The sequence below is a fragment of the Leucopleurus acutus genome (assembly GCF_964270905.1).
Source record: "Leucopleurus acutus genome assembly, chromosome: 2".
Taxonomy (NCBI): Eukaryota; Metazoa; Chordata; class Mammalia; order Artiodactyla; family Delphinidae; genus Leucopleurus; species Leucopleurus acutus.
The window spans coordinates 73,104,702-73,120,628 of NC_139143.1; the positions used below are offsets into that span (position 1 = coordinate 73,104,702).

General features: G+C 41.8%; 1 protein-coding gene across 3 annotated transcripts in view; it reads right to left on the minus strand.

Annotated features, from left to right (window-relative positions):
• Nucleotides 1-15,927, minus strand: part of PBX1 (PBX homeobox 1) — a 316,019-nt gene that overhangs the window by 51,485 nt on the left and 248,607 nt on the right. For 2 of the 3 annotated variants that reach the window (XM_082833826.1, XM_082833825.1), the window contains exons 7-8: nucleotides 12,237-12,349; nucleotides 10,806-10,895 (exon numbers count right to left, since the gene is read on the minus strand). In XM_082833826.1, the coding sequence (XP_082689952.1) occupies nucleotides 10,806-10,895; nucleotides 12,237-12,349 (203 nt within the window). The remainder of the gene's footprint in view (nucleotides 1-10,805; nucleotides 10,896-12,236; nucleotides 12,350-15,927) is intronic. The other variant, XM_082833827.1, reaches the window with a different exon arrangement.

Sequence of the window (15,927 nt, forward strand, 5' to 3'; positions counted from 1 at the left end):
CACAACTCTCTTCAAAATATAATTACCTGTCAGGAGTATTAATCAGTTGTTTTTCCCATTCCACAAAAATTAAGGTCAAAGGAAGGAGGCTAAACATAGCAAATCAACTTAGACAAGATGGAGAGTTGCTTGAAAAGAACCATTTGATCTCTTTTTAATTTTCCCTGTCCCAATGCCCAACACAACTGGTTAATAGTAAATTCCAAGAAAATGCCTGCTGATTGAATGAGTGAATATGAATGAATGAATAAATGAAGGAATTGTAGATCAAGCCCAAGTCTTCAGAGATAACACCTGCCCCAGAGAAAAGTATGGGGAAGAGAAGAAACAGCAACAGATACCTGGTCTCTGAACATATGCATAAAAGAGTTCTAGCATGAATTAGTAAAGATTATTGGGTATAAGGTATATGGAAGTTGGAGGTAAAAGATGGGTACTGGGATATGATAGAGAGAAAAAGAAGAAAAAGCCATTGTCTTATGAGAGAGACTCTTTCTGGACCACAGAAACCCCAAAATGTGTAGGGGTTCCAGGCAGGCAGAAAATCCAGACACAAGTTGGTTGCTGGTTTTTCAAAAAAAGAAAGAAAGCAAAGAAAAACCTCTTGACAATAGGTTCAAGTAGGCTCACTTCAAAAAGTATGTATTAAAAAAAATTAAAAAAAAAAAAGCATGCATTAAGCACCTAGTGTGTACCAAGTCTGAAAGGAAGGCTGGGATACAAACTAGAATCCTCTTCAGAAACCTATGGCTGAGAGGAAGTAAAGAAAAGAATCAGAGAAGAATGCCCATTCCAAGCCCAGCGCACTAAGTACTACGTAGGAACTAGGAAGAACTTCTAGGAGAAGATAATCCTGATCTAAACCCTGTAAAATGGGTAGGATTATGAGATGTTTTCCCACTGCCACAGGTTCCGGGCCATGGATTCTACTGCTTGAGAATTTTAAACACTAGCAATTGTCTCTAGGAAAGGCCAAGCTTACTAGGACAAGAGGGTTAAAGAACCAACATTTACAGTGCCAGGCACTGCTCGAACATGTAATCTAGAGAAGTACCGGGGCAGGTACTTGGTGATTTAACAGCAAAAACAATCACTCCAGACAAGGAATGAAAATTGACACCCATAGGTATATTTTTTCTAACCTTTAGACGTTTTTTTATTGCTGTTGTTCTGCTGCCTGATTTCATCCCTCACTAAGCGTTTTTTGTTTACATTTTTAAGGTCCTAATTATTTTAATAAAACTAAATAAGTTAAATAAGTTAATGCATGTAAAGTTAAATGAATTAAAGTTAAATGAATTAAATAAGTTAATGCATGTAAAGTGCCTAACACATGGGAAGAAGTCAGAAAGTGTTAGTTATTAATACAATTATTAAATGTCCTTTTAGCCTGTTAATTTTCTCTTCTTATTGTTTTATAATTGTTCTTTAATTTACTGCTTTATACCACTTCCTTATTTTATTACTACTTGATCTGTTTTATAATCTTTGTAAGTATGTTCTTAGAGGAGGCTATTTACTTTAACCACTCATTCTAGTTTATTTTATGTTGTTATTATCCTCTTTGCTACTTGCATATTTTAATTGCTTTTAATGTTCATTTTGCCATTTCACATGCAATTTTATCCATCTCCTGCCTTTTTATCATTCCATTGCCTTCTTTCTTCTTCATTTTCTGTTTTTCTTATTTCCTGGATCTTTTAAATTTAATATTTGCCATTATTTTTTTTCTATTTATTTTTTCTAGTTTTGTTCATCTATTACCCTTGTACCTGTTGCACTTATTCTTTTAATTTATTCTTTTAAATTTTTATTCTTTTTAATTATTAAAAATGCCAAGTACTAAGTGTCGACAAAGGGGGCCACTTGACAGAAGTCCTGGCCCAGTGAAGCAAGGTGGCTCCTTCTCATCTTTTCTGCTGGCCTAGGAAAAACTGCTACTTCTATAGTTAATGCCCCAGTTTCTTCACTGCTGATCTTCCATCCTCCAAAAACATTACTTAACATGTATAATTTATTAAGTTAACAGGCAAAATTTTCCTCTTCTTCCATTTCACTGTCCCCAAATTAAAACTTCAAAACAAAACAAAACCTCTATTGATATTTGGTACCTAGATTCCTGAAACAGTCTTGCCATCTATTTTAGTGAACCATCAAATCTCTCCATGAAGAGACACTTGATCTAAAATCTCTCTTCTCTCTTGTGTATGATCACTGAGTCCCTGGCTAAGTTGGCTAGCCAAATATGACATAATAGTTGTGAAGAGTAAGCTATATCCAGGGAAGGACTTACTTACTATATGAGTTTTAGATTTAATTCTAGTAAAAGAACCAACCAGTCTTAAGCCTTCTATACGCTACCCTGAAAGGATATATAACAGAATAGTCATAACTGAGTTCTTATAGTTCTTTCCCATATCAGCCAGGCTCCAAAATATTTATTACTAGGAAACATAACGGATCCTCTTACTGTAAGGTTCTTGACACCTCCCTTCATTAAGCGTAAGATCTAGAGGTTCAAGTGTCCATCTGGATAAAGGGAAAGAACAGAAGCTTCGGAGTTAGACCGTCTTGGCCCACACCCTGGCTCTATCACTGACGGGCTATTTGACTTTTGGGCAAACTACTTAACCTCTCTTGAGTCTCCATTTTCTATCCATAAGATGGAGATGAGAATGTTTATAAAGACACTGGATTAGGGTACTCAATAACTATTATGAATTAGTATTCTTAGTATGATATTTGTGGAGGCTCAAGTTATCCCCAGAACTTTAAGCATGTAACTAATTGTGCTTTTGTTCTTCTACCCCTCTAAAAAGGCACAGAACCCTCAGTAGTTACGCTGGCTCTCTGTAGAACTCCTGAGCTCTGGTGAGAGAGGGATCTGAAACTTCTCTCATGAGAACCTCATCCTCTTACAGAGAGAGTATCCTCAAGGTCTACAGGTCGGCTGAGGCTGGCTTCCACACTCCCAGGGACTGGATCTGTCTAAGCCCCGAAGAGTTTTTAGAAATGTAGAAAGGTTCAAGTCAAGATGAGTTCAAAGACACGTCTGGCTTAGGCTTGAAAAATTATTAGGTTAGATGAATTAGTGGCGGACAGAGTGGGAAATTATGATGGCCGTTCCCCAAATTCTTTAAAAATCATATTATGTTGATTATATAAAGGTGGTGTAGTCCTTCCCTTTCAGTGAAGCAGGGGACTGAACCAGGTAACTCCCAGTCCTTCTAGCTTTCTGTGACTTTACAGAGTGCAAGAACCATGTCCTGTTGATATTTGCATTCCTGGTACTGGATATCAGAAGGTTCTCAATAAATCTGTCAAATAAAGCACTTATTCATTTACTTAACCTGGTTAGTTGTTCCAGACTCAAGTCAGTCATGCCTTCTGCCTTATATATCTGTGAATTTGGAGAATATTTAGGGATCCAAATACTTAATATTTAAAGATGTGGAACAGAATATCCCAAAACTCACTTAGAGCCAGGTATAAGTAGAGATTTTTAAAATGTACCAAAGTTAAAAATAACAATTGGATTTTCTTAAAAAAGAGGTCTAATATTTTCTCTGAAAACAAACTTGTCTAAGAACATGGAACTCCTTCCCAGCTGTCAAGAAGAGGGCCATCTTCTGAAATCAATACTAACTTTTCCCCACAATTAAATTCAGCCAATTTAATTAGCTTAATATCTACCGAGGTCTAAAGGGGCTATGCCACTTTCAGGAGCAACCACAAAAACAAACTGCCCTTTTGAGGTTGTAACTGTTTTTTCTTTATGGAGCAGAAGGCGGGGTCGACTTGAGTCTGAAACAGCTAACCCAATCCTAGCCCAAGGACAGCATGGCTGCAAGGACAAATGTGGGCTCAACTGGACAGGATGCTACAACACATCGATTCCAATGAAAACAGCATGGCGTCATTGTTGTGTCAGAGATAGGACTATTTCCAAAAACACAAATTTATCTTTTCCTTATAGCTTTGAAGTATTTCCTCTCCTCCTGGATTTTCTTGGGAGTGGAAAAACGTCATGCTTATAAGTAGAACAGGGATACTGGAAGAGGCCTTTGACAACATCCAGCTCAACTGTCCTTTTTAGAGTACAGGAGACTGAGTCTTATCGAGAGAAAGTGACTTGTCCACAGTTACACAGGCAGAAAGTGGCAGAAGTGAAAGATGTGTACACACATTATAAATGTGATCATGTTTGGAGTGATTGTATCACTAGGTTTGAGATCAAGAAAATTCTTTGTGACTACTTCTACTTCTACAAAGAGATAAGGAATCTCCACAGAGGATACTTATTTTATTTTAAGTCCATGGTATGGCTCTTTTGTGCAGCGGGGAGTAGGTTTCTCAAACTATTGCTGGTTGGTCTTGAATTCCTCTCTTCTGCTATATAGCTTAATTTCAAATTCCCTCCTAAACTACAAAGTTGATTGGCTCCCTTGTCCTAGTATTCCAAGAACAGGAAACGTAATCTCAGATAAAGTGTTGAATGAGACTGAAAGTTAAAATACATCTTGATTGGCATCAGGGTTTCTCCAACTTGACCTGGATATATTATGATGTAGCCTCATTCCCCGAGGTCAAAAATTCTATTGATGACATATTTATTGAAGGAATGAATGAATGAATTAATGAATACATGAATGCATGAATATTTAAATATGCCATTGAATGATCTGGCCTCATTCATCTTCTGTACCTTTAAGGACTTTCACCTGGCAGCTGGTGAAAAACAGTGGATTGCATATGAAATTACAATATTGGGATTTTTTTTTTTTTTTTGCTTCTCCAACTATCGTGGGCTCAAATAAAATGCTGTTCTAGTCTCGAATGCTCAGTGGATATGGTATTAAGGCTGAAAGGCCTCATCATGTAAGAAGCTAAAGGGACTTTCCCTTTGGCTTTGTCATCAGGGAGAGCCAGGCTTATAAGCTTCTGGAAGGTGGGAGTCCATCTCCTCTGTACTGCTGCCTTCAACCCTGCAGAGACTGGTTCACCGTGTTCAAGCCTATCCTCACTCCCTTTACCCCCCAGACTGGAGCTGTTCACTGGTCCCTGGCTGCAGCACCAGAAGGTACCCAAAGGCAAGTCACTGGGAGCACGTCTGAATATGTTTTAGTAACTTCAAAATTCACATTCAGCTTGGTAGAACAATTAAAACTTCATATAATTAAAGTGAGTTTTTAAAGATCTGCATATGACTTTAATTATCACCCTCACTCTCCAGTCTTACAAGTCCACATGTGGCAACATCTTATTAATATATACTTTAAGTGGAAGGAGGTCTCTCAGAAGTAGTTAAGAAAAAATGAAAATGATGGCAGGTGGCCAAGTATTACCAAGTAAGCCCTGTGATGTTTAAATGCCTGAAACGTGTTCACTTAAATAGTTCTCTATTTTTGTCCCAATGATTCTATATTTTATTTATTTTCTTCGTAAATGTCCTTTTGTCCCTTTGCCTAACGTGGGAGAAAGCAAAAAAAAAATAAAAAAATAAAAACACGTATGTTATGGTTTACAAAGATCAAAGCTTCATATCTATTTTTCCACTACTATAATTATCACAAAGCAAAATCAATGAGACTTTTCTGTCATAAACTGACGTTTATGACACTTTGCCTTTATAGAGAGAACACTAACACTTTATTTCTATTTTCACTTAATCTCTTGAATAATGACAATCTTATAGGGGTATCTGTCAACATTTAAGATGTGGCTGGAGTGAACTCACTCCCTTAACTCACATGTTATTTTATTTTAAAAAAATTATTATTTTTTTAATATTTATTTGGCTGCGCTGGGTCTTAGTTGTGGCACGTGGGATCTAGATCCCTGACCGGGGATCGAACCCAGGCCCCCTGCATTGGGAGCACCGAGTCTTAACCACTGGACCACCAGGGAAGTCCCCTCTCACATTTTAAAATAATCAAAAATAATTTCACCCTAAAGACTAATGCTTTCTGCTACCACAAATCTCCGTGAATTCAAAGGGAGAAGTTCATGTAATGCAAGCTCTTCCTCCTTCTCTCAAGATCCAACTGAAAGGGGAAGCGATAGGGTAGGCTAGAAAAGATGGCGGAGACTAACTCAACTGAAAGAGTTTTCTGGAAAGAGGAGGCTACAGTTGAGCCTGGTGTCCCTTAAGTGAACAGTAGGAATCAAAAACCATACTTGTAGGACTCCAGAACTACTAAGCTGAAAGGACCTTAGAGCTTGTTGATGGGATAAATTTGACAGATGAAGCAACGATACAGAGATGAAGAGACTCGCCAGAAGAAGGATCCAAGTTTCCTGATTTCAGGTTGCTGCCACTGTCCACCTGTTTGTGCAGGTTCTAGTCCCACATCTGGTAGAGAAAGCAGTGCGAACCCCATGAGAAACGGTGTTCTCCAGGCTTGTGGTTGCCAAAGGGGAGTGGGGAAGGCGGAGGGAAGGATTGGGAGTATGGGGTTAGCAGATGCAAACTATTATATATAGGATGGATAAACAACAAGGTCCTACTGTATAGCACAACTATATTCAGTATCCTGTGATAAACCATAATGGAAAAGAATATGAAAAAGAATATATACATGCATAACTGAGTCACTTTGCTATACAGAAGAAATTAACACAACATTGTAAATCAACTATACTTCAATAAAATTTTTAAAAAAAAGAAACGATGTTCTCTTGCTGTATAGATGGCTACCCCACAAGCAGGTTTTGATAAGGGGATTCTTTTAGGAAAGAAGGTGCTAAAGAATTCAAAGGGTAATTCTCTTGACAATATCATCACTCTATAACTTCATCTGTTTAATGCTGATCTGACTCTTAATTCTCAGAGAATCTGCCTTGGTCCAAAAGTTTAGAAACTTTTTCCAAAAAGAAAGACTTAAGAAGCTTTTTGAATTAAAAAAGATAGTCTATTTGTGGGTTAGTAAGGCATTTAAGAGAGAAAATCATTACTAGGTATTTTACAGCTGTTACATAAGATGTGGCATTTTTTAATTCAGTGGTAGCTTGTCTTCTGATCTATTCATTCAACAAACATGTTTTGAGCAACTAATATATGCATTTTGGGACCACATGCGTATTTGGGAATGAAAGACAAAGACTGACTGAGTGTGTCTGTGCATATATCTATAAGGCAAGGGAGTGTGTGTGTGATAAAGTGGAGAGAAGAGAGGAAGGAGGGCTAAGGAGAAGAAGACAAACAGCAAGGAGGATCTGGGCATGGGAGAGTCAGTGTGACTTGGGGAGTGAGGGGGATGCATAGGTAGATGGGGCCGGAGCGTGGAAGACTCTGAAAATGTCCGACTCAGGGATTCAAGTTGCTTAGGTGGGCAATAGAGAAGTGCTCTTGATTTCTGGGCAAGGAATGACAAAATTCTGGGGATGTGTGCAGGAGAAAGGAGACACTAAAGGCAATAACGGTAATTAGGAAATAATCACAATAGCCTAGCTAATGAACCATTTCTAGAACGAGGATGGTGGCAGTGGGAAGGGAAACCAAAGAGTGGATGTGATAGCTAAGTGATCTTTCAGTCTGTCTAACTGACAGAGAAGTGAAGTAACCTCCCTCCATCACTTAGAGCCACTCTAAACCCAGTAAGCATTGCCCGTTGTCATTTGAGAATACAAAGCACTCAAAAAGGTATAATTTAACACAACTTAAAATTGATACCAAAGCAACAGACCGTATCATGAGCAGCCTTTGATTCATTGACCCTGTGTCTTAAAGACACAGGGTCTTTAACGCTCACTCTGGCTAAGGAAGGGGGTCCTTAGGCCTTGCATAACTCTGTATCCTTGTCAAAAGTGTACCTTTCCATCAGAAGAGAAAAAAGTGACAACTGCGTCCTCACCTATCCTCACTAGGAACTACCTACTGGGAAAACTGCTCACACAAGAGGAGGAAAAAGGTCAAATTAGAAAGTTATCACATAACTTTTCATGCTGCATTCATGTGGAAAAACGTGTGCTTTGCCAAGCCTATTCCTACCTATTTTCTCATTTTCCCTAAAGCAGTCATGAAGGTACTAAGGGTGAGCATTACCGGCCCCATTTTATAAAAGACAAGGTTTGACGCCTGCCCATGGGCACATGAGAGTTACAAGGACCAGAGTCTCCCAACTCCCAACGCAGGGCTCTCACCACCACACCTTGCAGCCCGATCGCTACGTGGCCTTAGTTAAAGGCAAGCCGTCTGAACTCTACAAGATTTAAAATAGACGCTGGTTGGACAAGATGTGAGTGCTGTGAAAATCCAGGCAGGGGAGTAGATAAAGGCTGCCCAGAAAATGTCCTCCACTGAATGAAACACAATCCAGCCCAGCTGGGAATTCCATTGCTGCCATGGGTTTTGGAATTGTTTATTTCTATTCATTGGCTCCAATCTCTCATTCCTGTCCTTGTCTCTTCTTGTCTACCTCCTTTTCTCTCTCTCTCTCATTTCTCCTAGCAGCCAGTGCCCCTCTCTGCACATACACATGCTTCGGCATCTAATACCACTCTCTAAAAATACATCCCACAAGCTTAGTCTCCTGCAAGGTGGCACAACTTAAAATTGATACCAAAGGAACAGACCGTATCATGATCGGCCTTTGATTCATTTACCCTGTGTCTTAAAGACCCAGAAATAAACAGTTCACAGGGGAAAAAAATTAATGCAAAATGAGAGACTCTTTCAAGTGGCATTTTCCAGCCCAGTTTTTGCGGTGGGCTTATGTAATCAGACATAATGATCTGCACATGTTTGGTTACACTATTTCAGAAATGATTCCCAGCCCACCAGATGACGTCAGAGGGGCCAACGTTGACCCCCCCGGAGTCTGAGTGCCGCTCTCTCTTGTGCTACCCAATTAGGAAAGAAAGATACCAAATAGCAGAACTGTCAGCCCCACTTCCTGCCCAGTCATGTAGACTTTCTGCAGTTCTCTTTCTGAGTGCGTCCATAGTCTCCTCCCCACACTCTTATACTTTCCTCATGTTCCTCTCTTCCACTTACATACAGAGCAAAACTTTTTCTGAAAAGACCGATCTTCTAGCTCAAAAAGATCCAGGAAATGGATAAATGCCTATGTGCTTAAACCTCCCCATACAAACACAGAACAACTTAATTCATTTGGGATCCATGTTTGAGAACATAATTCTCCACCACGGTATCTCGGATTTTTTCTAAGCAGGCGTCTGACAAGTCAGCCATGAATACAGGAATAATAATTAGTATAAGTGCAAGAAGGGAAAAATCCCTCTGCTCTGGAAACCCTTTCTAAAAAAGGGACACAGGTGCCCAGAGTATGTTTAACAGGGTCAGCTCTAACCTCCCTCCTTCCATCCCAGAGAGGAACTTGATAAATATTATATAAACTCAGAGGAGATTCTGCCTAAGGAAGGTAGAAAATAAAGAATTCCTAATTGGAAGGGGCCTTAAAAGTCACCAAGACAGTCATCACCTGGTACTTAAGTCCCTTCCACAACATCCTTACCAAGTAGTTAGCCAAACAATGTCTGAACGCGCCAATGATGGGGAATTCTTGGCTTCCAGAGGCAAAAGATCCCTTCTTTGGACAACTCTGACTGCATCTTAGAAAGGCCCTTGAGATGTTGAAGTGAAATCTGTTTCCCTGAATCTTCTACTCAGTGATCTATCCTACCTCCCTTTACATCATTCACGATGAATCCAATCTCTCTCACTGATGACAGCGTGTCTCAAACTATTACTTACCAGCCAAACCTTCTCTTTAATGGGCTAAGGATTCCTAATTTTTTCAACCGTTCCTCATCCGATGAAACATCTGGTATCCTCTTGCTTCCTTCCAGTCTGGCCATTGTCATATATGATTTCACCAATGCAGAGTTAAAAAGCTATCACCTTTTTCATTGCAGATACCATACCCCAATTAGTATAGGCTAGAATTACATCAACACACTATGCCTACCTTTCCTTCCCTCCATCCCCAATTTACTTTAATCCTAACAACAGAAACAACAACAAAAAATCCTCACCATCATCCAATCATAGTTTTCTTAGACAGTTCTGAGCCAATAGTTCTACTGGAGCATCTTATGACCTCTAAAAGCCCAGGAAATCACCTCTGATCTAAAGAACAGCTTCCTTTTCCAGGCTGCCCCCTTGTCCCAGCTTGCTGTCACCGCTGCTGAGATAGCGGACGATTGATCTGAGAAATCAAGTTGGATTGCTGTCCCAAATCTACACTCGATTCTCCTTGTGTCTGTCTGATCGATTTCACTCTGTGCGACATAGCTTGTCGCTATGAATTTTCATGCTAGTCAGGAGCCGCCAGCGCACCCAAGAACAAGTAGAAGATGGTCTGCACCCCTCCCCATCCCTTCAGCATACCCAGCCTCTGTGTTAATTTTTTTTAATCGTCCTTAGATGGGAGAAAGGTTTTTTTTTTTTAAGACCACAGACCTGGATGCAATGGATTTCGGCTACTGGTTTTTCTCCCCAGGTTCCCAGGCCCCCGCTGGTGGGGACGTTTCCTACCACTGTTGTACTAGGTGTCACCTGTTTAGCAGCCCCTCTCAGCTGAACGCATGTGGCCGCAGGTGCCATGCAAACACTGATTGTGTGTGACAGCCCTAGACGCCAGCTGCCTGCATGAAGCCTGCCCAATCGCCACTTTTTTTGAGGGTAGAATGCTGCCGACGGCATGACCGATACAGAAACAAGAAATAGGTGACCGTAAAGCTAAGAAGTCCTACTAAGTGGCGTTCTGAGCCCTGTGGCTTTGAACTAATTGATAGTGATAGAATAAAAACAAAGGGTGGCGGGGGGAGCCTTGTTTTCTTACACTGATGCCCTGCGGACTGTACATCTGACTGGCTGCGAGTCCGTCACTGTATCCTCCTGTCTGGCTGATAACATGGCGAAGGGTATCCACCTAAACAGATGAACAACAACAGAGAGGAAATTAGTCAGGGAGATGCAGGGAAAGGGAGGCACATCATCATCACACAGGCTACCATTTGGGCTCGCCAAATTAATGCGATCACTGGAGACATTCTTCCTGGGAAAGGAACCATTAGGAGGAGGCTGGGCCTCCTCTCTATGCCGAATCCACTACCCTTTCTGATTTCAGTAAGGAAGACAGAAAAATGGTCAAAGAAAGCTGGGATTCCCCACACTGAAACTAATTCGACAATGCTGCATGAGACGGCAGGGACTGGGTGATAGAGGGGCTGAGAGTGGGGAGAGTGAAGGGATTTTCCCTGCCCTCCGGATCATCCTATCTAACTTCTTTGCTGGGGATCCTACAAAAGTCCAGGTTCTGTGTAGAGGGGCTTGGCCAGGCCCCTCACAGAGAGAGCAGTGTGCGACTAATGTTGTCTTTCTGAGGACTTAAATGATGGCCAGCTGTTTAGTCATCTGACCGAAGTCTGACTATATCTCCTCGAACTTGTTTCCAGGCAATGTTTCCTGAGCAGGGCGCTGAATCACCAGGTGGTCTCTTCCAGGCATGTAATGCTTCCTGCTCCTCTGGCAGGGTGGGAGCCTGGATGCGCTTGGCTCAGAACTTCCCTAGCGATTCTGACCCAGAGCACAGGACCTCACCCTGTCACATCAGGCTGCGTGCTGACACAGGAGGATGGCTTCTGAGCTCTCGTGAAGGCGAGCTGCCGACTAGGGAGCGCTGAGGGTTTACAACCACACGCTTGATTTTTGTTTCCCAGCATGGACTTATAGACTCATCACCAGAAACCCAAATCCCTTGACCTCAAGGACGGCTAAGAAGATGAGTTTAGTCAACCTGGCTGGGTGTTTTCAAAGGTTAAAATGAAAACGTGAGATCCTAAGGTATGTGCCTAGTCATTCATGACCTCTATATTGGGCAGATGTTGAGTGTAGAAAAGCAACCAACAAGAGAGGGACCTGAAAAGTGAACTGATGGACTCAACTCCTCCTCCCTTTCCCTTTCATGAGCAAAGAATACACTGGTCCACTTGCCTGACGGGCCTTAGTCACCTCACCCCGTGCTTGCCGCTCTCCTGCCCTCCTAGGGTGACTGACAAGCCAGAGCCAGACGCATTCACAAAGTGTGGACGAGATTCCCCACGACAATGGTTGTCTTTGATTCGGTTTGGTTGTTGGTAAGGTTTTGTCTCTACATCTCTCTCTGTCTGTCCGTCTCTCTCTCTCTGGACAGAAGCAGGAGGTGCCAATCCGACTGAGGGCTCTTGGACGCTAAAGCATTCACCTGGCGGCACATTGGCTGGGTCCCTACCTGTGATTGCACGTTGGCTCCAACCTGGGCCCCTTGGTAAGAATCCCCATTGAGTGACTGCACGCTCATGAACAAATCTCCAGAGTTTGACATGTTAAAAGAACTGGAAGAACCTGGAAAGGAAAGAGTGAGGCACCTGAATCACAGAAAGGAAAAGGCTTAACCCCCGCAACTAACAGCCAAGAGGAAGAATGACATGCAAAGCAACCCCCCCCCCAAATAAAAACTAAAATCAAAACAACATCAACAGAGTCTGGTTAGTAGCATGAAGAACAGAGCAAGCAATAAAGGGTGCATATCATTGATGTTATGCGGAGCCCCCATCTCACTGCAAGTTGCCCATAGGTCTGCTTCCCCTTAGCAGCTTCAAGCTGAGACAGGAAACATGTATTCTTCTCAACTTGCTCTGTTTGAGTTGAAGACAGTCTCCAGACCCAGGGTCTCTCGCTCTTGTCTCTAAAATTCTAGGATTGGCTGGGGGACTGTGGGCTGGAGACTACAGGCTGGTCAGTGGTACTTCTGCCACCACGATGGAGCACGTGAGCTATCAGTTGGATTCTAAATAAACTAATGCTACACCCATCTACTCTCACATGGGTAGCAGCACCTGGGAGGGGAGGGCATGAAGGTAACGCTGCACAGTAGGGCTGGCCCTGTGATATGAGTCACCAACATTCCTGATTTCTAGAAAGAAGGTGATGTTCCCTGCTGGGTGGCAAACAGTCCAAGAGGATCATGAGGACTGCAAAAATAAGTGAGAATAATATGCTCTTCTCTGCCACCTGCCATTTTGGAGGAAGATGAGACAGAAAATGGACCAGGAATTCTCAAGCATGCATGAAATATGAAATGATAGTAATAATAATAATAATAAAGTGAGTCTTCAGAAGAGCAGTTAACTATCTGCTTTCACCTCCTAGAGCTGAAACTTTCTCCCAGACTTAGCCTGTAGGCACCACCCGGGTTCCACTGGTTCTACTGTGGTAAACCTAGTCCCCCCCTCAACCTAAACACAAGGCCGTGGAAAGCTTAATATTATTCTGAAGCCATCGTGCAGCTCAGTGCATTAGGAAAGAAAGCTCAACGTGCAAGGTTTGGTTAAAACATGACGTTAGCCTGGAAAAGGAGAGACCTCAGGGACCCAGGTCAGTTCCACTCTATTGTTTCCGTCCCTATATTGCTCAAATTGCACTCCTGCCCTTGAATTCTGAGACAGCCATCATCCGTGTGGAATCGCCCAACAATGATTCATGCCCCAGCTCTGACTCTCTTTTATCCCAAAATAGGGATTTGTGCCATCCTAGAGAGCCGTCTCGCCTCACATGAAGAGCTGCAGCTAAGCTGAACAGAAGGTTTTTTTGTTCCATGGCAGGACCACTTAACTAGCAATGACTTCTAAACTCTGCCACTCTCCTCAACTATTCACGCTATCCTCATCCTTCAAAGGCAAGAGCCATTTAGAGGAACCAAATGATTTACGTGAGGACAATTTACTTGGGGACAACCTCAAGTTAAGGAACATCTCCATCCTGCTTTGTTCTTTGGGGTATCCATCCATATGCAAGGAGCCAGCTGAGTACTTTGCTACACAGACGGATCCTCCACTCTTAACTCCCTTCTCATGGGAAAAAGGGACTGCTTTCTTTGGGGGGTGGGGGACAACTCAAGCACCATCCAAAGAACTATGACATCCTGATTAACTCTGAAACATGTCCTATGTATGTCATCTGGCACACGTTTCTCGGTTTAGCTTATCTGAAAGGAATTAGAAAAGTTGGATCTTAGGCAAAATAGGTACAAGATTTGACCAGGTGTGGCTTACACCCAATCAGTGGGCAGAGGCTTTGGCCTGGACCCTCCTTCCATTAATGTGTTGCAAATCTTTCAAACAGTCCCCCCCACAATGTGTGGGTGAAGCAGTGCGTAGCACAGATCACATTCGTATGTTAAGATATATAAGACCCAGGCATCTATGTCCTAGTTACATCCCTCTCAAATCTTTCTTTCAACCACAGCGATATAACCTAAATATTAAAAGCCATTTTATAATAAGTATTACAACACATGCTCACAGGTAGATGTCATCAGAACCAAGAACCAGCAGCTCTAAGAACCCAAATTATAATTGTTTATATGATATCAGAATTTTTTTTCCCCCGAGAGTATTCAGTTTGAAGCCCAGGTATCTTATTTCTCTCCTAACCAAATACCATGTAATAAACATACACTCTACATGCTTGGTTGATGGTTTATTGGAAATTAGCACACAGACTGAGAAATGGGAGAAACTTCCAGAGGGCTACCCTGATGCCAAGGAACATGGCACCCATGGAACCATGAAGCCACGGAATGTGCCACTTACAAGATACACACTGCAATTGACACAGATGATTTAAAAAATATATGTGCATAGATAAATTGTAAATATGTCTGGCTGCCTAATGTACATAGAGATAAATATGCACATATCAATGTACTTCGTGTACAAATGCATTTGAATCAGAGCAGTAATTGCAGAAGGAGTCCCTGTGCTTTTGGCCATGCTGTTTCAGCATTTCATTGTCTCTGTACACCCACGTACAACACTGCCATGGCTTCTGCTTCTCTGATAAGTAACTAGAGGCAGTGATTTCGCTGAGGAAAGAGACCAGGTGTCACGAATACCGCAATAAGGCAGACACATCCACACAAACATCTAAGTAATGAGGGGGAGACTCATTCTTCATCTGGCACTGGAAGTTGGAAAGAACTTATCCTGGATTGGATAACCTCCTGGGAAGGATGTGATTCACAGACAAATAGCATGTGGGCTCTCTCGGAGGTGCTGTGGAATTCTCAAAGAGCTAAAACAGAATTACCTGGTTTGCTGAGAAGGTCAGTCTGGAACCTTACCTGCAGGTGGCTATAAAGTGATGGCAATGACTAGAAGCACATTTTAAGACGTGCTTGCCAGTTAAAAGGTTCTGAATTTGGCTTGGAAAGGGAGGCAAGTAGCTCGTTGAAGCCGTAATGCAGACAGCTGGGGCACGTACAAAGCTAAACTTGCACTCAACTAGACAGAGAAGTGATAGATCACCTACAGATTCTGATGCATTTGCTCATGCAAACACGATGTGGAGATGTGCTAACAGCCATTTTCATAAAAGACAATTTCCTGAACACTCTGTTTCTACTCTAAAGAGTCTCCAAGAGAATTACATTTGCTCAGGGGGAAAAAAAAACACCCAAACTCAGTTAACTTCAAAATCCAAAAAATAGAATACTAATGATAATATCTCAATCTGGAGCGGGGTTTCTTGACTTTGGCACTATTCACATTTTGGGCCAGATAATTCTTTGTTGTGGAGGAATATCTTACGAATTGTAGGACGGTCAAACACATCCCTGGTCTCCTTAACTTCAAAATCCAAAAAATAGAATACTAATGATAACAGCTCAATCTAGAGTGGGGTTTCTTGACCTTGGCACTATTCACGTTTTGGGCCAGATAATTCTTTGTTATGGAGGAATATCTTACGTATTGTAGGATGGTCAAACACATCCCTGGTCTCCATCTCTTAGATGCCAGGAACATCCATCCCCCTACAACTGTGACAGCCAAAAATGGCAACTTTACTGACATTGAGAACCCACGACCTAGAACAAGAATGAATTTACTTTTTCTTCCTAAGGAACTTGAGGTGTTTTAAAA